The sequence below is a fragment of the Syngnathus typhle genome, linkage group LG4 (assembly GCF_033458585.1).
Source record: "Syngnathus typhle isolate RoL2023-S1 ecotype Sweden linkage group LG4, RoL_Styp_1.0, whole genome shotgun sequence".
Classification (NCBI taxonomy): domain Eukaryota; kingdom Metazoa; phylum Chordata; class Actinopteri; order Syngnathiformes; family Syngnathidae; genus Syngnathus; species Syngnathus typhle.
The window spans coordinates 13,764,371-13,786,231 of record NC_083741.1 but is presented as its reverse complement, the minus strand read 5'-3'; the positions used below and the strand labels follow the sequence as shown (position 1 = coordinate 13,786,231).

Sequence of the window (21,861 nt, the reverse complement as noted above, 5' to 3'; positions counted from 1 at the left end):
TCAAGCTGGGAGGCAGATGGAGATTGATGCGATTCGTCAAACAGAAGCCTGGGCTGCATATAGCATTTAATCAGAGAGTTTTACACCATTAGCAAGCGTGTGCAAGATAGATGTCAAGATGACTTGACTTCTTGATTATTTTTTTTAACCTTCCTTTTAACTTGTAGATTATGTCAGTTTAATTGGCGAAGTTTCATTCTGAGTTACAGACATAATGAAAGATGACATTACTTTGAGGAGGCTGCTTCAGCGATGAGCTTAGTAGCTACAGTAAGAAGGTGCAAAATGCCCATACTTTAGAATAATCATACATACTGTGCACATCCATATTGAATTTTATTTTATTTTTTGCACAGTTTATAACTCATTGGTTTCCCACTACGTTTATGTTGGGAATAATTCCATGTTGTCCAGTACGTGGGGACATCCTATTTTGTTTCACTCTGTAGAAAAAAGAAGATTATAAACGAAAACTAGGCCTATTTTAAGATCAAACTACTTTTTATTACGTTAAGGAATTATCGGATAAACTAGGCCTATTTCAAGCTCAACCTACTTTTGAATGACTTTATTGAATTTTAAATCCTCTTTAATTCTGTTTTTGTATGCCTAAAAGGAGTGATGGCTGTAGGTTCACTGTATAATGGTAATATTTGGGTGTGATCATTGACAGAGTTTATTAATTTGGAAAAAATAGCATTTGTCTGCTGTAAATACACTCTGGGATCAGTACACTCTAACACTATATTTTTGTCTTGTGTTACCTTTCGGGACAAATACTTTTTGCCTTTCGTATTTCCTAAGCAGGCAAATTTAGTGCACTCAATTGCAAATGCACAAAGTGCAGCTCAAACATCAGCAAGGATGTGCAACAAGAAGCAACACAATGAAAAGTAATGCATTGATTGACATGAGCTATAATTATCTGGTCCTTCTATCGACACTTAACTGCACTATGCATTCCACTGAAATGTAAACGTAACAATAAACCTCCACAGAGATCTCCACAAAGGCTGACGCTAGTGGTAGATTATCCCCCATTTCATTAGCCGTGAGTTTAGTTGGTATAATATAGTGGGATAAGAAAAATGGAGCCGCAAAGCGCTGACTACACACAAGATACCAAGTTCGGGTGTAAATCTGAAGTGTGGAAGGTTTTACAGTAGTCGATGAGTTTGCACTGTGGTCGTGTAGCTGGTGCCAATAGCAGTCGACCACTGTCAAGTGAGAACTGAAAAAGGAAACGTCAAGTCAACCTGATTCTATGGCAGCGATAAGGAACAGTTCCAGTATCCGACATCCACACTTAAGCTGAAATCTAAAGGGTTTCTCTCTTGGCCCAGTCTGACTCCCTTAATCAAATTTCGATTTATGGTGTTCACATTCAAAAGCATTGTGTGACTCTTAATAAGCGTCAACCTAGCAAACAACGTTACTGGATTCTGCTGAGGACATGTTTGGAATGTGTTTGCACGATTGTGAAGCTCAGTATCTAACAATGCTAGAACCAACATTGTAGTCTGGTGGGAGACACTGAACTCGCTAGAGGCAAAAAAAAGAAAAAAAAGAATGAAATTCATACCTTAAATTTATTCATTGCACATAAAGCTTCAGGGACAGGCGTGGGCATTAATACTCAACTCCAAGATGATTACCACCAGGGGTTTTATGGGGTAAGACAGCCAGGTATGTTAGACTGGGGAAGTCAAAGAGGTCAACAATTGAAAAAAAAAAAAGCCGGTTTGGTCACCAGAGGATTCACACAAAAGACACAGAAGGAACACTGATACTCTACACAGTAATGTATTGGGAGGAGCCCAAAAAAACTCACATATATGGATAAGATCCAGTGAGATGCCGTTTGACACAACTAGACCTGTCACCATAAAGGTTTTCTAGACGATATATTCTCCCAAACACTATCACAACAAACAATAGTGTTGTTGTTTTTCATGCCACTGATCTTGTAATTGTTGGAGCAAAAATAATCAAATATAGTACAAATATTTTTGTATAATCAAGGATATTGAATAAGCCCGCATTTAAAATGTAGGACAATGAAATACCCCAAAAAATAAAATGAAAATAATAAAAATAATTACACTTCAACACAGATTATCTTTCATGTCCTTCACAATGTTTTCTTTCACCTGATTGAACAAAGTTGTTTGCGAAATATACATTTTTTTAAGACAATTTCCACCGCATATCTCGTCTGCAATTTCAAGGTTCAAAGAGAAAGAAGTATGTTCATAGCAGCATTATTTTGATCACCCTTATTGTCGGTGAGCGTGTGAAGTTTTTATCTAATGAATTTTAGTCATCAGAAATATATATCTCTTTAAATGGCAGCACTGTACAGTGACAAAATCAAATGTTCTTTCATTGGATGACAAAAGATCAAATTAGACAAATGAGGCTACCGGCAAATATATCAACTTTGTTTTCAATTAAACAAGCCCAGATTTGGCATTACACAAGTCAACTTGTGACAAATTTAAAACAAGATCTTTTTTTAGTATGCATAATTTTGACTATATTTGTTGCCATTTTACCTGCAGAGGCGTGGAATCCAGGTCCTGAAAGTAAAAAGCCAGCCACAGGTGGTTCCTATCAACTGACAGGTAAACGAGTTGGCTGAGCTATATATTCATACTTATTTATAGTTCATTTTGAAATACAATTTCTGTTTGTATCGGCTGTTACATGTAAACATTTGTGGGCGGTAGAATAATGACAGGTTGAGTTATGGATCTTGAAGAGTTAGTCAATAGGTAGGTTAAAAGATGCACTCCTTGAGGTCAAGTGATTCTCATACCTATCCAACTATTGACTGGAAATCAGATTATAGCATGAATGAACTTCAGCTTTACACCTTATTTAAGCATTATCGAGAATCCCCGGTGAATTTTTTTAAATGACCGCATACTGCACAGTTAAATAAATGCTCATTTGTGCTTAGAATCTTCATTTAATAGGTGAAACGCATAAACCCAAATGTACAGCAATTACATGACATTTTCAAATATATATGGGCAATTCATTTCAAACTAGAATGGTAAATACTATGTTCAATAGGCTTCACATTCCAACCAAGGCTTCTATTTTGGAACTGTTAACCATCAGATCCAATGGAAATTTGAGTAAATATCTTTCCATATCAACCCAACTGGCTGAGGCAGATTGTAACCACACATTGACTGGCTTCTATTTGAGGATGGTCCCAAAAAGGGATTTTTTTTCCTTGCCTCTGCCACCAAGTGTGTTCATGCACTATATATAATGTATGAAGTGTTGCCATCTTGACCTGCTCAATGTGTAAAGCGCCTTGAAATGACTCCTGTTGTGACTTGGCGTAATGTAAACAAAATCGAATTCTTCCCGTGTAGTACTCGCTTCCAATTTCCCCAGATGCTATATGTACTTCTATTGATTGGCTGCAGCAACCTAACAACTTCAACTTTGCTGGGCAAAATGTCTCAGACTGCTCCTGTCGAGGCCATTAGCTCTCTGATCAGAAGGTGTTAAGACAAACAGAGTTCAGCAAATATAAAGCGTTTTAATAGATGTGGACTTAAAAACACTTCCAGAGGCCCAGCAGGGAGCACTGGGAATACACATTTTTATTTTAAACTAGCTCAGTATGCTTGGAGACGTATCAACCGTTTTGGACGCAAAGGCAGAGCTCATTAATTCAGATGATTGAGACGAAACCATTACATGAGGCTATTTTAACTTATTTCAAGACCATTTTAAAAATATAATTTGGAGATTTTGTCGTTAGTGTTATGGCCACATCCAATATGACGGACACACTGACGTTTCAAGGGGCCACTGTCTCAAGGTGGTGTCGGCAGCTTATAGCAATAAAAGGAAAAAATCAACGGACGTTTTAGATGACTCAAGGCATCTTTTTCTGGATGGAGCAGGCTCAAATGACTTTTAGAGTTGCCGCTTCCTGCCTTTTAGTAAGGCCAATGATGAAAATTGTAACGTGTCCCTCCACTTAAATAAAACACATAAAAAATTTGGCGGGTTGTATTCCCCGTATATTAACACCAATTAGAATACGGGAGGTAGCTGGAGTAGATGAGAAGATGCAAAATAGCGCACAGAGCTGAAATTTAAACCCAGACCGTCAGAAGTGTGTGGCAGATGTGCTAACCACTGTTTCCAGTATAGAGTGTTTGCAAATAGAACTCATTGGTATTCCTTGCTGCTGTATGTCAGCTGATTCAATTTCACCCCAGAGTATGCCTTTAGGTACAAATATGTTGATTTATTTCTCCCTATGCCGCTTTCTGTAAAAACGTGTTTTTGTTTCGTAGCCATTTTGAGGTGACAACACCTATCAGTATCAGATTGATGGCAATTAGATATTAAGACAATTTAGAATTAGATTAAAACGTTAAAATCTAAATTCAAAATTAGATTATTTTTTACTCTTTAAAAAGAGAACCTGTACAAACTTGATCCATAACCTTTCACAGGCCTGTAGCAGATTTTTCGCAGAATAAAAAAGAAATGTAACTTCCCATAATTACATAAAGAAAAATGACAAATGTAAAAAAAAAAAAAAAAAAAAAAAGAATCTGAATATATCAGCCTTCATTAAGATGATCCACATACTGGCAAACTAGGGCACATTTCAAATCCATCAGTCAGACTTATCTGGAAAACGTAGAAAAGCAAACTGAAGTTAGTTTTCAGAGTGTAAGTAGGTCACATAGAGAACATGATATGTACAACAGGATTCTTTTTCCTTCTCCTTGTGCTTTATATCTATGATAGAAGTTGTTTTGACTGGAGTTGCAACGTAGCTGAGAGTCAAGGGAGTTCACAAGTTGAGGCGGAAAGAACCTTACATCTAACCAGTAAACATCTTTTCAAGCCCTCTTTGTTGGCTTCACACAGAATAGAAGCTACCTGAAAGACCATTCATCCTACAGAAATCCCCAAAAAAACTTTTCTTATCACCATAAAAAGCTTTTTTTTGAGCTGTTTGGTTTGTTTGGTATACACTTGGAAAAAGACCTCAGAGTTTTATTAATATGATACATTTTATGTAGACTGATGAGGACACTAAAAGCACTTTGTTAAGGTGATTCTGCCTTTGAAAGTACTTTATTTATTCATTGGTGCGGCCATTTATAGAGTTGGGCACACATGTTGTAGTTCAAATCGAATGAAATGCGGCATGTTTTGTTTTTCCACAAAAACTCCCATGAGAACTCATCAGGTAGTCATGCAGGTTCTACTTGAGGTGAAAATACCTTCACAATGTTAATTTTGCACTTGTAATGCAAAAAACGACTGACCCGGGAGACGGTGTGTCAACTGATGTTATACTTGGTAAACGAAGAGGAGTAGAAAAGGTGCTTTGTGTTACTGTATGAGTCTGAATAGGCAAACAAAAGAACAGAATACTGTACTAAAAGTATGTTGTTCATTACAGACTTTCCCAAGCATGTACTGCATTACTTTTGTTTTTCCTGTTCTTCTTTAAATGCCTGATAAACATTTAGTGTGCTCATTAAAAAGTGCAAACCTAAACTCAAAAAGAGGTGAGGACTGAAATGTCAAGAAAAAATGTCAATGCATACATTATTTATTATCTGTTTTGTGATGCTCCATGATGGATGACGTTGTAACTGCCAGGTGTCTGACCAATAGTCAGGTGACACTTTCAATAATGTAACTTTTTCTTTGGTGCTCTTTCTTTCTGACCTCTGTGAATGCCGCTTGGACTCAAAACAAGGGACATTGACACTTGATTCACTGCAACACAGCTTCAAGTGTTCACAATACAACTTTGGGAGCAAAGGTTCTAATGCCATGTAAACATAAATAAAAAAATAAAAATATATATACGTATATATATACATAGCTCACGTATACCCTGAATGTTGCCTGCCGGTTTGAGTTATTTTAAGCCCAACAAGCGACACCTGAAATGTGAGCTTGCAGTCGTGTTTTATATCCGCGAACATGCGGCTCCTATGTCTGATGTCAGAGGCGTGTCTAATAAAGGAAGCATGTTCTCATTTTACAGCTTGAGCAGCGTTTCGGGTTAGCGACTCACACGGCCTCAGGGAAAAAAATTGAAAGAAGTAAAAGCAACAGAGGAAAGCAGAGCCTGGAGTTTGAGTCGCTAATCAACTTGAATCTGTAATTCAGACAACTCTGCGACACTTGCAATGACCTGAAGGGGACAAAGACTTGGTCTTTTATCCTCTTTACCTTTGTGCTTGCCATCCTAATGAAAGTAACACTAAAAGCCGGGGGGCTCACCATTTTTCTGACCCCTCCTCCTACTCGTTATGTTGCTACTAAAATGGTCTCATTGAACTTCAGTTCAAACACCAAGGAAGTACATAATAGTCAGGATGGGACAATGTATCACAATGTTTTACCAATAATACAGCCAATGGTGTCTTTTGTGAGACCGCCATTTGTGTCCCAATAATGATTTCTATTTTATGATGCCAATAGCAAATCAATTACTGTACCATTTTCTTCATTTAATCCCGACAAGTATTATTAGAAATAAAAAAAAATGATAAGGAGATTGCCCCCCCTCCAAACAAAAACCAACAAAAATCACAGGTCAGCAGATTGCTTTTAGATACATATTGTAAATTACGTTTAATGCGATTATCCATTATTCACAAGCTGTCTATTGCTTGCAACATTTCCAAACAATAAAAAACAGACATATGAAAAGTCGCTCCTCAGTTTATAGGCGTCTGACACTTGCCCATTAAATATTCATGCAGGGCATTTCATCTGTCATGGGTTTTGTCTCCAGCAGCTCCTCAATGTGCTTCAGAATTGGTGATTTACAAAGGAATTTGATTTATTGTAAAGCATGCAGTCAGCATGCTGCACTGTACCGTATGTGCAGGGCTGCATTAAGTCTTTAGCTCGTGTCTGACATGTTTAAGACTGGAGGGACCAGGGACCATAATTACTCCTTTTTATCCAACCATCCATTTTCTAAACTGCTTATTCTCACAAGGTCATGATTGAGCTGGAGCCTATTCCAGCTGACTTTGAGGTACACCCTGGACTGGTCGCCCACCCATACAGACTAACAATCATTTATATTAGTATTCACCCCTAAAGACAATTTTAGAATCTTCAATGAACAATTTTAGAATCTTCAATTAACTTAACATGTATGTTTTTGGGGATGTGGAATGTGCTCGTCACATGCTCCCTTTGTGTTTGTGTTTTATATATGTACTTGATATTTTTTGGATGTTTCAAGTTACAGGTAAAGTGAAAAGGATGAAAATGTGGGAATGTTAACATGAACGTCATCTCCATCTTGAAGTCAGTGAGCCACAAAGGCATATTAGAGTTCAACACACGTGTGGATGATTTTTACACAGATGAGATGACTTTGAATTCAAACAATACGAGGCGCGCTTAGTGATGCGAGTGGCTGTTAGAACAGCCTATTTGCTAGCTAATCACTGACAACAGTGGCCCGCTGTCTTGTCAAAGTTCCACTTTCTGGATCCACTTCGTCTTTTTCTGTCTTTTCCCTTCCTTTATCTTTCCTTGAGCAAGTTCAACTCAAGTGCGGTCTATAATCTTCTACCTTGGGCAAATGCCGATAGCTTTACTTGACTCTCTCTGCCAACATACTTGAAGAAATGCGCTGTCTCAAACTTGCAATGCTCCCAAAACGGAAGTGATTGCCCATTTTTCATTTTCCCTCCATATTCTATGACAGAAGCTTCTGATCCATGCCCTCACCACGCAAGTCATTCCACATCCAAATAATGTGGTGCCTTAACCCTTTAAAAACACAAATGGATAGACAATCTAATGCACTCAAAGTCATATATTCTTTGTCCTCTTTGTAGAATATATATAATATTCGTGTCGTACTGATGACTGGGAGCAGATTTGAGACATCTCAATGAAGAGTTTTTGTGAGCACTTGAGTTCTCAGCTGGACGCTCCTTGTCGTAAAATTTTATATTGCCCTAATGAGGTCAAGGCAAGCACATCAGAAGCCATAGCGTTCAATTAAATCGTTAATTGATTATACTTCCATTCAATGGTGAAAGATTAATCGGACAAATTAATTATATCTCAAGGCATCACTATATCATCAAAATAATGCACATTAGAGGAGATTACACCACGAAATAAGTAGCTACTTTTGCACAATACTGTAATTCGTTGCAACTTTCAACCAATTTTCCCCACTGCAAATTAGCACTCGCTACACAGGACCTAAACACAGCTATCTGCTATAGTCATCTCATATTTGCTAATTGAATTTGCAAGGTTCAGTTGCTCCATCGGTTTCAGAGAACACTCCGAGTAAACTCACAGTAAACCAGTGTTTGGAATTATGGTGCTATTTCAAACCAGTTTACTGAATGCTCAAGCCTTCACAGCTTCTTGTGAGAGTAATACCCTTCTAATTGGCTTTTTATGCTGTTTTAAGGTACAGTAGTTGGAACCGAGGACCATTTTAAAAAAAAGTGTGTGTGTGTGTGTGTGTTTGTGTGTGTGAATGTCATGAATCAGCTGTAATGTAACCTTGCACAAGGGTCACACAGTTGCCAAATGCAAGGTGTTCCCTAACAGTAAAGATCGAATTCCAAGAGTCAGCTCCTCTTTCACAGTCTCAACAAAAGCATTGTTAAGGTGCTTTACAAAGGCTAGATTTATTGTAGCATCAATGAATTGGATCGCTGTAGATTTTTAAGTACCGGGGTGAGAAGAAAAAAACCCATGTCCTTTTTACCACCTTGAATTTGCCCAGTTTCATTATGTACAATATTATAAAGCGCTTCATTTTGCCTAGTGATTGATTATGATTAAAAGGAACCAAAATAGGTTCTCACTTTCATCTTGTTAATTCTGTGGAGACGTGCTGATGAAGGGCACTATAAATAAACAAGCTTCAGCTCAATTTGGTTCTCATCTCAGAAGCCTGGTGTTCACAATAGTGGATGTTATTTACCTTATGCAATGTGCCTTGTTTAAAGTGTGAATTGAGTCACATAGTGCTTTCCATTGTCCGTGCATGCAAATCAGTCAAAATAAATAATAAAAAATGCTAATTGCCCTTTTATAACAAGTTTCATCAATTAAGTAGAAAGAAATACATTGCATTTGAGATTCAATTGCTGACTTACAAGAGTGCTGCGACTCTCCAATGATCGTAAGATTGCCAAGTGACCGTGAGTTCCATCATTTTAAAGGACTCATTTAATTCTATTATATTCAAACAATATTAATAGGACAAGAGGATTTTGTTGGTAATCCTACAAGGAGATTGAATGAATTATTTCTTCTCAATTTAAATTCAGTGACTGGCTCTTGCAGTCAAACAGAAATTAGATGATTATTTGTGTTGAAGGGAATTTTCTTTCTCCTGCTGGCACCCCACCCACTGTGACTCTGTAATAAGGGGTCAGCTTGGTGGGGAGGAGGTAGTTGGTGTGGGCAATTGATGTCAATCAAAGTTTTATTAATATCCTTTTTCCTATAATTTGATGAAGCTCTAAACTGTAGTGTATAAAACAACTGTCCAGGATGTAATATAATGTTTTTCTTCATGTGTTTTTGCTCTTCTGATTAATGGTTGCTGTCTCCAAAGCTTGATAACCTTCAGTTGCCGTGTCCTCATCTTATAGACCTTGAATCAATGATTACAGGATAACCTTTCCCACACTCTAATTAATCATGCTCAGACTAAATCTGGCACTGGCTTCCAGGACTAAAAAAAACAGGAGAACTGCAAGTAAACTACCTTCTGCAAAAACGTTGTTTACACCCTCCAGGGTGGTTTGTTTTAGTTTGGAACATATCTTACATTTCTGCTGACAACTGTGGCAGCCTTAGAGTCTGGGGAACATCATGCCTTGCTCGAGCCAATCCTATTTTTCTTATTTATGTATTTTTTTCCCTTGACAACACCCACGCTCTCAAACCCATCTCACCCTATATATACAGTAAATGGGTGTCGGCTGTAATTAGCAACGGGTAGCACTGCTATTGCGGGTCAAAACTACATAAATAAAATTTTATGTATCATCCTGTGGAAATCCGATTTGCTCATCGTTTCAGACCTACCATTTCCAAACAACTCTGTATGAACACAACGCAAATAACTTTACTAGGCAAAAAGACAAACAAATGAATACACTGAGGACTGAGGAGGATAAGAGCTGTTTAATACCTGAGTGCGTTTTAAAGCAACCTCCACAAACATGCGATGCCCCCTACAGAGACTGAACTGCACTGAGGATGACATCGAAGCAATTTCATTGAACAATTAGGAAGTGTAATCTTCCAACACGGCGCTAAATCATCTCCTCACAATACTAAACTCATGGACAGAAAATTGTATAGTTCACAAAGAAGTTGTACATGCACATCACCCCAGCACTTATTCTTTTTTTTCTTGTTGCCTTCTGTTCATTTAGCATCACACATGCATGCTAACTGTATATCGTATTTATTTATTCATGTACAGTTTCCACATACACTTTTGCTGATGCTGCTTATACAGTGTTTTGATGAATACATATGTATAATCTTGATATATTGGATATGCATATTTTTCTTATTATTATGTGCTACTACAGTAATTATTACCATGCTGATGTAGATGTATAATTCCTTCCATTCCCCAAAAGGTATATTTCAAAACACCATACAGTTACAGTATGTGTCATGTCAGAGCCATATTCTCCTGTTGGCGCAAAAATTCCCTTTTAATCGCCTGAGCCTGCTTGCTTTCATTTAATCTTTATTTATTCTCCTGTTCAGACTTCTGTCATGTGTATATGTTTGAAAAGAATATGGCCATACAGTGGTGGCATGTTTCCTTGACAACCAAGATATTAAAATCTATGAAAAAGATAGAGCCCAATATCTGTACCTTAAAGAAATGAATCACAATACTGTAATCACTAAAAGAGAACTTGGCAAAGCTGCATTTGTGTGACTTGACATTTTTGCAGGAAGTTTTCTATTACTTGCTTGTCTTGGTTGTGAGAAGAGACAATTATTTTTGCACAATCCATCTGATCAGTTAATCCTCACATTATTAGACCTCCATTGTTGTAAATGACTTCCGTCCAAGTCAGCATCCTAAGCTTAATGGCACATAAGAGCATCATTTGTACTGCAGGGGCGCTGAAATCCGACAATTTATTGACTTTCACCACAACCTCTTGGGTTACGGGAAGTCATTAGACCAGCGAGAAAATCGAATAACGAACTTTCATCATGTCCAACTCGCAAATAGAAGAAATGCCTTTCTCATCCGGTTTTCCAAGATGAATGTTCAGATGAAGTATCAGCTATTATGATGTATGGATTTGACTTAAAATAATTTCAGTCCATCATGCTATGGAAATAAAGTGTGAATGTGTCTCTTTCATCTCTATTCACATTTCACAGACAAACAAGTGAATTTGTGCTCATCCCACTAAATTACAGTCTGGTGCACTCATGTAAAACTATTTTCCATGCCTTGTGATTGACAACAATTTACAAGACATAATGATAATTGGCACTCTAATGATAGCTTTGCTCCACTTCATTGATTTGGATTTTATTTGTTTATTTTTGAACAGGCCAACGTGAAACAACTCTTTTATTCAAGGAGCCAAACAACAGTGTAGTACGGTGAATGAACGCAAAGATGTGCTTTGGGTCAACTGCACCACCGAGCGGCACAGATGAAGGCCAGAGATGTTGTCGGCTCAGACCCGTTCACCAGCCCTAAAGTTGTATATTTATATAATTATCATTCACAATACATTTTTTGAAACAATTAAATTATCATCATTCAGTTACAATTTGAATGATAATACCTACCGATATTCCAAACACTTCTGTCAGTAAAATTAATTGATTTTTAAAACAATGTGTCTTGATCATTATTGATCAAATTACAGATTTTTTTTTATATATTTATATGATGTACTCTATATTGTATTGTTTTATTGTTTTGGCATGGTGGCCGTGAGCTGAGCCAACTTTTTAGTCAGGTAAAATGCTGCTCGCTTCTGAATAGCTGTTCAACATTTTAAGTCCTTTGTGCTGCTCTGTGAAGTTCAGCATCCTCTGCTTCCAGACTGACTGGAGCTGTAACATGAACCAAGCGAACATTAGTAATGTCTATGTCCTCATTAAAGCCCGTGGCTGGAAAACCACTGTCTGATCTGGCCGTCCGAGTACTCGCTGAAATCTTTAGTATAAGTATAAAAATAATCAGTCTCATGACAATTTTTAGAGTACAGTGTATCACAAGCGTGCAGCTTCTTGTATTATTTCCATTATTATTATTCATTCAATTCATCATCCGAACCACTTATCCTCATGGGGGACACGGGTGTGCTGGAGCCTATCACAGCAGTCACTGGGCAGTCGGCGGCGTCCACCCTGAACTGGTCGCCAGCCAATCGCAGGGCACACATAGACAAACAACCATTCACACTCACAATCACACTTAGGGCAACTTGGAGTGCTGCTCAATCAGCCTGCCATACATGGTTTTGCAATGAGGGAGGAAACCAGACTACCAGGAGAAGACCCAAGCAGGCACAGGGAGAACATGCAAACGCCACACAGCAAAGCCCAACCCGGAATTGAACCCTGCACCTCACCGTGCCGCCCATTATCATTATTATGATATGTATGTAAAGCAAAGCACTGCATCTTACCAAAACTGTGTGTGTATGGGGGTGGGTGGGATGCCGACAGTAGCAGAAGAGATTCAAATTCTCTAATTAAGAAAAATGAAAGATACAGAGTTGAAATATGTTTAAGAACTTTTTTTTTGTCAATTCTATGTATTGTTTACTGCTAGTAGCTGTTTTAGTAATTTGCAAATTGCATTGTGCTCATTCTGGGAAATAAAGAAAAAAACAACACAGTATATAATGCTTTTTTTTTTTTTTTTAAATATCCATATGAGAGTAAGAGTGAGTGAGGGTTTATTTATGAGACGGTAAGAGTAGTTGATGCTGGAGGTCCAAGAGCCGCCAGTGAGCAACTGTGAAGCGCGCGCAAGCGGAGGGGGGGTCGTGCTGCACGGAGCCCGAAATGTTGACGCCTCCCATTGGCTGCAGCGAGACGCTGGCCGTCTCTCTGTTTCTTTCGCTCCCTCTTCGTCAAATGTTCTTGGACCTGCCGGTGCTGATCTTTGCGATGGGCTGACAGCGGTAGCGTTCACCTGTAGATTGCGCACCCCCAAATTTTGATTAACCGCTGGGATTAAATTCACTTTATCACATTTTTTTTTTCATTGTTGAAATTGACGTATTTTTTGTGCAAGAATTTTAACCTGCATGGAGGGATGTTGGCATGGCTTGCACGAGAAGAACCAAAACTTTGGTGTCGACATGCGTAATCTTGAGCGGCATGACCAACATTGTGTGCCTGCTCTACGTCGGATGGGTGACTAATTACATCGCCAATATTTACATCAAAGTGCCCATGCCTTTCCCCGAGAGAAAGTTCGTGGAGGGGGACAAAAGATCCGGAGACACTCTCCGGCTCATGGAGCGACTTGATCGCCTGGAGAATGTGGTCAACCAACACATACAAGGTAAATCATATCCGATCACCATCAGCCGCCTTGTTTTTTATTCTCATGCGCGACTTCACCTGCAGAGGAAAGTTGTGAAGGCTTTTTTTTCCAGCACTCGGGTGTGTACCTGCATATGTGTGCAAACAACCTAATGTACATTATAAAATATATGCTTTTAAATAAATGCTTTGCTCAGTTTTGATTGATATTGTCAATTTACCAATATCTAAATGGCTCTAGAAGTGCAGTGCATCACACTGAAGGTGGTTTTTGAGTCGTTTGACACCTACGTAATATAAACAAAAAGCATTAAGTTTCTTTAAAACATCCACATAACCTCCATTACCTTAAAGCTGCACTCTATAGGATTTGGAGTTTCTAATCGCTACTGCCATCAGGGGACGGAAAAAGAAATTGCACACTCCTTTTTTCTAGCCGACCACGGACAAATTGTGGGTGTCTTGGGGGGGTGCTGGATGGTGGTCTCCCTGCGGAGATGTATAAATCCATTACGGCAAAATAATCGTTTCTTGTCGTGACTCTGAGAACGAGTTAACACATCCGCAGAAAGAGCGTGGGAAATTCAAACCCGATTGTAGTCTGAAAATTCTTTTCCAGAGGCGCACAACAATTTACATCTATGTGGCGATGTTGTTACCTTTTAACATTGGATGTCTGAGCACAAAAAGTGCAGCAAAACACGTTGACAGATAAAATAGTAACAATACTTACAGGAATATACATTCTTTATCCTTTGCAAAGAACGACAAATATTATTGTCGTACCGAGTAGCTGAGAGAGGAGCTGAGTCTCCGCTGTACCCGTATGTTTATTTATACTGCCCTCAGGTAGCCATGGTGCAGGCGCGAGAATGACGCACAGTGTGAAGAAAAAAGAGGCAAAAACTGGAAAAAAAATTTTTTTAATCGGATAGAATTGTGTCATTACTCGGTGTTTTATAAAGTATGATATTACAGCACTCTATTTGTTGTGTTAAGAAAAATGCGTTACAAAAGTGTTTTGGTTTTTGGGGCGATTCAAGGCACCTGTGTGTTTTTAATTGAATCATAAAAGAGGATGCAAAGGGAGGTGTGAGTGTAATGGCACTCGTGCATTAAAGGCTGAAATGCTAATTGTTCATCATGCCTGCGTAACAGCCTCAAAATCAATTACAACAGTAAAATGTGCAACATTTGGGAGCCAGAAGCTGATTTTGTAAATGACTTCTTTCTGTGTTGATTTTCCACTGATTATGTTGTGCATTTTAAAAGGGCTCCTCTGATTTTCAATGGTTGCACTTTTCAAGTTATTTCCATAATACCTAAGCTCAAAGCAGCAGTCTGTTTTTAGTGGAAGGAAAGAAAATGCAGTATGACATCATAACACATCACTGGCAGGAAAATGTTCTCATAACACTTTATCATGTACTGTGTGTGTTAAAGTGTCACAACTCCATTAACCTCCACCTTCTTCGTAATTTTATGAAACCAACAGTTTAAAAATAGCTGACCTTGGAGATTTATCACCTCTGACATGTTCCTGAGTGATAGAAATGCCTGGAATTCCTTCTCTGCTTCCTTCCAGCCTTTCAGTCACTTCTGGTCTACTGTTGTTGTATGCTTGATTACACACAGCTAATTTCTATCTGTTGGGGTGTTTTAAAAAAGCTCATCTTGTCATCTCATGTCATAGAAATAGCATCAATAGTGGCAAAGTGAGACGCAAACAAGAATCTATTCATGGTGTTCAGAGCTGACGTTTAAAGCTAAGCTCAGCTAAACATTCCTAATGGAGCCATGTCTCCTTTTTTGTTTGCCACCGAAAATGTTCCTGTCAGGTGAAGTGTTATGCTGGTGCCCCAGTTGACTTCGGCTTTCATTGAATTCATTCTTGGGGATTTGGTAAGGGTTTTAGGAAGCACTGCATTCCACCAGGATTGTACCTTTGGCCACATGCAACAAGGTCGTAGGGCGTTTTTTCAGCACATTTTGTTTGTTTTCGGCATGTTTGTTTGCCTCTTCCACTGACACTTCTAATTCCATCATCTCAGATTTCATTTTGCATTGTAAAAAATATCAGCTCTACTTATACAAAATCCTCAGTTAGGTACGGTGGTTGCCACCGTTACATAGATGTCTGTTTGAACAAACGTGCAATTGAGCTCTTGTTAATTGGGATCCTCAGGCCCAAATGTTCTTCCGAGTTCACTCCATTTAATCCTCTCATTTAATCATCGTTCCATCGATGTGCGAAAATTCACCTGATTTCATTTACATCTTTCATTTCGCTCCTTTTCTCCCGTGAGACAATAAGCACCTGTTTGTCAGCTGGTTGGAGCGTCATTGTCTTTTTGTGCCACTTTTAAAAGTATGACAGACGTCCTGTAATTAGTTTGGTCCATTCCTTTTGTATATCAAACAATCTCGGATGCACGTGCGCAGGCACCGGCGTCATTATGGCTGTTGTGGAAGGCGCCTTTGGAACTTTTGTATTTCATAAATGCCAAGCAAAGTCCAGGGGCAACAACATGCATCACACTAATAGCCACTATATATATTAGCTCCCGTTTTTCAGTTTGTTTGTTGACTTAAACTATGGGTGGGATGACTCAGGCTTCCTTGTAGTATTTTCAACGGTCATTGCATTATTACATGTCACTTTGAGGACACGCCACTGTTTGGAGCTCCCATTTAATTGCCCCAAGAGCACGTATTGAAGCTATTAGTCTATTACTAATCATGCCAGCGGTATCAAGAATCAGCTGGCTGCAGAGACGGTCATTAGTGCACTTTCACAAGTCAGCCTTAAAATATATTTCCTACTTGTATTGCGTAGTGGGACAAGTATAGAAGCCATGTTCTCATTTTATGGTTTCCGACCTTGGCATTTTGCTGGAGATGTGACTTCTACACAGATGTACGATTACCATATCTACCGAGCTACCACTTAGTTTTAGTCTGCCGATATATGGTTCCGGACTAAAGAGCATGTACGGAACATTTATTTGAGGCGGCTTGCTGCGGCCTGTCAAGAAATGGGTTTGTGGTGTCAGATGGGCAGTGTGGGAGGAGTGTGACATTGCAAAGTATGCCGTTGCCACGACAAAGCAACATGGCAACAGCCCATAAGCTATTTGAACTCCGTCTTTTATCACATTGTAGTCCGCCTGGGGGGATTTATTGGCTGGCAGGTTTGCACACGCCCACTACGAGAGCTGTGACACTGTGCTCATTGCCTTCGACTGTACTGCGAGCAAAAGTCCTGGAAAAATTTAGCAACTCTGTGTCGGCACTTTGCTCACACTCCAGAGAAAAGTGAACACTGTGTCCTTTGTGCCTGTTGATGCTTTTGGCTTTCTTTGGAATAAAGAGTGAGTAAACGTCAGTATGCATGCAGGGAAATGTATTCGTTAAGTGAAGGACACGGCCTGGCAACACTGAATTAGGAAACCTGGAGGTGTGAGCAAACACCTCCCAAATTTCAGCAGGTCCATGCTGCTTCCTTTGACTGAGGTAATTTGTTTACTTTTGCGCTGTGACGTCTTCTGCTTTTGTGTGTATTTCAAAGTGAATCCGATTGTGACGACCAAACGTCAATACAGTCTGCAGTAGGCCCATGTTGCTATGTATTCTCAGCTAACTGAATGATACTCGTCCTTGTCTATGTTTTTAGCAATTATCGCATGTCATGTCATGTCTCCTCTTGTACATCGTATGCATTTGCATTCAGGTGTTTTACTGCAATCTGTTACCCAAATGCAATTTCGAAATGCCGTCATCATACAGATGCTCCAGTGGAGCGTGTCTTGAATCCATTTTTCCGCTGTCGGCGCAGTTGCATCATAGCTGATCAGGTGATGCAGTGGACTTGAGGCAAGTGACATCCCCTGTTGAGTATCTAATTGGTTTGGGAAAACCAGACCGGAACAGCATTTCCCACTTTTAATACACTTTGGCACTAATGGAACATTTGTTCTTTCCAATCCAAAGATGACGTCATCCGAGCTCCAAAAAACGACTCTAAATGCTTTTTTGGATTATGAGATTACTGTATCAATAAAAGTAATGATATAGCTGGCCATTAGGCCAACAGGAAGTGAAAATGGAAGGAGGGAGTGATTGAGCCGGTCGGCCTTTTGCACCCATGATGTCTTCCATTCTTCTCTACAAGATGTTGAAATGCATCTGTGGGAATTTCTGTTCATTCATCCAGAAGAACCAGGGAGAGGTTCTGCTTGCGCATCAACTTTGTCCTTGTTCAACCTGACATAAGCTGAATGACTAGCCAGAACACTTCTCGCAAAGTTGTTCTAAGTCTCCGGCCAAGATGAAGACTTGGGATTCATGGTCAGCCCTGGGGGGGGCGGGGGGGGGGGGGGGATTTTCATGCAGCTGGAAAATGACCCCAGTCTCACTATCCTTGAGACGGATATGAAACCCCCAAGTTGCTCCTGATGGGGGTCATTATTGTGAATTGAAGAGATGGTTAACTTTCCCTTCAATACTCGTTGGTTTCAAATATTCCCACACCTCTTTCCAAAGCACAACTAGTGATTGTGATGTAGAAGATTCACTGTGTGGTGGCATGACAGACATTTTTATTCAGCAAAAGGCTTCACAATGGGGAGGTTCATTAAATAGCAGTTTGTTTGAAGGTTTGCTTTGACCTCTCCGGATTTGTCTTCCATTGTGTCGCCAGAGAGAATGGCCAGGAGGCTTGCGGGAGCTTGTGATTACCACAACTATGATTTATCCCCAAATGATTGTGACGCTTCCAAAGATGGCTTCCAGCAAATCCGCCCATCACATCAGTAGAGAAGCTCAGTTAATCAGCACTTCCACTCATATTTGGACGACATTTATATCTGGGCATTTATCTGATGCCATTTTTAAGAATGACAATGAGATAAAGCGGCAGAATAAATGTGAGGAATCAGAGCAGGGAATGTGCGCTTGTGTATTGTTCAGTATGCGGCGGGCTTGGTGTTGTGCACGATTTGATATGCAACTTGGTCAAGTAAGATCCTTGAAGTGCTCAGTCCTGAAAGAGTATCGCCCAAAGACTCATTTGTTTCTTTGGAAAGACACACAATCGTGTTTCTTCCAGTTACCAATTTTTTTTCCCATTCTTAAATCAATGCTTTGGGCTCACTTAGTTGCAGTTTGAAAAGAAGGGACGTGAATAAAAATACTGCACTGCTTGACTGACCTTCAGCCGGATATACTGTTTAAAAAAAAAAGTGCATAACATAAGTTATGGGAAGTTTGAGCTACAGCACACCCACAAAGATTTCCGCTGTGGCACAGCTCTCCAGGATGGGATTATTATGATGAGAACAACTTCACAGCTACCCTGTTAAACTCAACACAGGGCCGAAATCTTCTCAGTATCTTGTATGTGCCTGCCCCCACTAGTCTAAACACTGTATTCCGATTCAAGAATTAAGAAAGAATGGCTCAGATTGGAAACGTCATTGGTGAGCCCTGAGCGCTTTTAATTATACATAAAAAAATAATGAAGTTATTAAATTCATCACAGATAAAATAATAGCCTGCAACAGCTGAAAATTGCCAAATACGTAAAGTATCCCTTCAAGTATTTAAATCAATAAAAGCCTAATTTCCACCTCAATTTATTTATTTATCTATTATTTCTAACAGGACAATATATTTAAAAATGTTCTAAAAATGTAAAAAGCTTCGGACCATAGCAAACCAATGAATTTATTTCAAGCATTTTTACTCAATGATTTGTTATTTATTTAACAATGGTTTATTCTGGTTATGTTAACCAACCTTTTTTGTGCTGTAAGTTTTTCCGTAGATTCTAAACTGCAGGTTTAAGACTGACTGCTGCCTTGGCGATACAAAGAACTAAAAAAAAAGTGTCAGTATAGTTGTAGAGAATATCCAGGAGAAATTCACATATAATTGTAAAGAATCCATAGCGGCGTCCCAATAAAAGTACTTCAGCTTCGATAAAATCCATGGGTGAATGTGACTTGTTAATCACTTGATGTTATCGTCCTTATGTGAATGAAGTCGTATCGTTGAGATCAATAGGGTGTCAATTGTCACCTCAAGATTTTTCTTCAGCTTTCTCCGTGTTTGAAATTCATTCCACTGGTTGCTACAAAAATTGTGCTCTCAATTTATTAAGAGTCTGAATCATATTCCAGTACAGCGCCTGTCGGCGGTAATGCTGTGACGGAGAGCGTCTGGAGTGATAAGTGCAAAGCCGGGTAGAAATTTGCTTAAATTGAAGCTACAGGAATATGGATGCACTGGAGGATGTTTGCTAATGAAAACAATTAATTACATTGAATCCAGTCGAGAAAATCATGACCGAGTGCAAATCAGGCATAAAGTAGCAATTCAGCAAATGTCCCTTGGCAAATTCTACTAAATAGATAAAGTTCCCCAGTGCACATATGCTCAATTTGCTTTTCTCCTTTTCAACAAGCAACAAGAATATGAATTCAGTTGTTAGACAGAAATGTGCTATTTTCATTATGTTTCCTTTGTTTCTATCGAATAAATAAAATTTAAAAGCAGTTACGTGGGTTTTTTAAATACATATTGTGTTTTAGTTATCTTTACAGACCAACAATTAATCAAGGCCTCGCAGCAAAAATTACATTCATGCCTTTTGGCATTCGTTTTGCTTCCACAATATCGGCTTAATTATTTTTTAATTTATCTTTTAAAAAAGACATTCATTGGTGTTTGTTGTATCTTTGTACTCAAATCATGCGTTGATGTGTGTTTCCACTATATCGGCTTAATCATTTTTTAATTTATCTTTTAGAAAAGACATTCATTGGTGTTTGTTGTATCTTTGTACTCAAATCATGCGTTGATGTGTTTTTAGGGCATGTGATGGTATAATTAAATTAATTTGGAGGAATATTTGACAGTTTTGAAAAGCCATGTCTAACACAATTTTGAAAAATGGTGAGTGATTCTCTGCTTTTGTCCAAATGTTTTCAGTATTTGTCATCAGTGATTTTCGTTCACATTCCTCCTCTGCCCATGTTTTTATTATTAATGTCGCAAAATGTGTAAGTGGGCTACATCTCCAGCAACCCCTAGCAATTATGTTCAATCTTTTCATCTTCTGCATGAACAAGTGTACGCTGTCTTTTCCTCACGCCGCGCAGCACTCAAGACGTCTCTCTGAGTTGAAACTTGAATGTCCGATGCAATTAGTCACACACGCAACCAGATCATGAGCAAAGGTTCATTTGATGCTAAACCTGCAAACGGATACCTCGAACCTGGGGAATTTGTTGGCTGAATAATGCCAGAAAAGGATGACCGCTCATTTATCTATTTTTCATGTATGTGTTTTGTTTAATGAACATTCAACTCAGTAGAAAGACAGAAAACCTATGCTAAAAGTAACATGCTCTTGTTTTGAGTTCTGACCATATTCACAGCACACATTAAACTTGCATCTCAAATCACAATTTTTTGACAGTTATACATTTTAAAACCTTTTTTAGAAAACTTGGTTCTCCAGGTAATTAGCAGTTTCTGCGGCATGTTTCACTGTAGCAGTAGCACGGTAAATGCCGATGACAAGTTTGTGTTTTTCATTTTTTAATTATGAATACAAAGTAGGCTGTTGGCATTTTCAGGTTGATTAGTGTTGCATTTAGCTGCACAACATTGGTCATAAATATATTCAGAGCATGTTCACAATTTATGCAATCTTGACATGATGACTTTTACCAGGGCGGTCTATTTAAAAGGTGAAGAAAGCCCGTCACCACTTGCTTGGCTAAGTCCTTTGACGCAAGGTGAACAGACCTGACAAATCAATAATGAGCACCCAATGTACGTATAAAGCTGTCAGTGTGCGAAGCTAATACCTTAAACGTAATTGATCTAATGAGGTAACCTGCTGAGTAACTGCTTTGCCTCATTTTATCGCGGTATATTTAAAGCATCCAAAAATAAAGTGATACTGCGTCTTTTCCGCTCAGCACAAACCTCCAGTTTAAGTCTGTGGGCTCGAGCTGTCATTTTTATACTGTGTATCCTTCACTTTTATTGAGTCAGCACTTCCAGATGGAGGTTATGATGGAGGTGGGGGGGTGGATTCGAGTGTGAGGCCAGACAGGGTAGACGTGATTTACTGTGGCTCCAGAAACAATATTCATCAAAGCTACTTATAATTGAGATTTTCCATCAAAGTGCACGCTTCCACCGTTGGCTCATTAGGAATTCATCAGTGAACGCGATAAAAAGTGGAAGTGCGGCCAAGCAGTGATGAGCCGCGTC

At 38.9% G+C, this 21,861-nt stretch overlaps 1 protein-coding gene across 2 annotated transcripts in view; it reads left to right on the top strand.

Annotated features, from left to right (window-relative positions):
- Positions 1 to 13,098: 13,098 nt before the first annotated feature.
- Positions 13,099 to 21,861, top strand: part of galnt18b (UDP-N-acetyl-alpha-D-galactosamine:polypeptide N-acetylgalactosaminyltransferase 18b) — a 44,638-nt gene continuing 35,875 nt past the window's right edge. The window contains exon 1 of one of the 2 annotated variants that reach the window (XM_061276022.1): positions 13,099 to 13,594. In XM_061276022.1, coding sequence (XP_061132006.1) covers positions 13,351 to 13,594 — 244 coding nt within the window. In that variant the 5' untranslated portion in view covers positions 13,099 to 13,350. Of the gene's footprint in view, positions 13,595 to 16,864; positions 17,089 to 21,861 lie in introns of those variants that run through there. The other variant, XM_061276023.1, reaches the window with a different exon arrangement.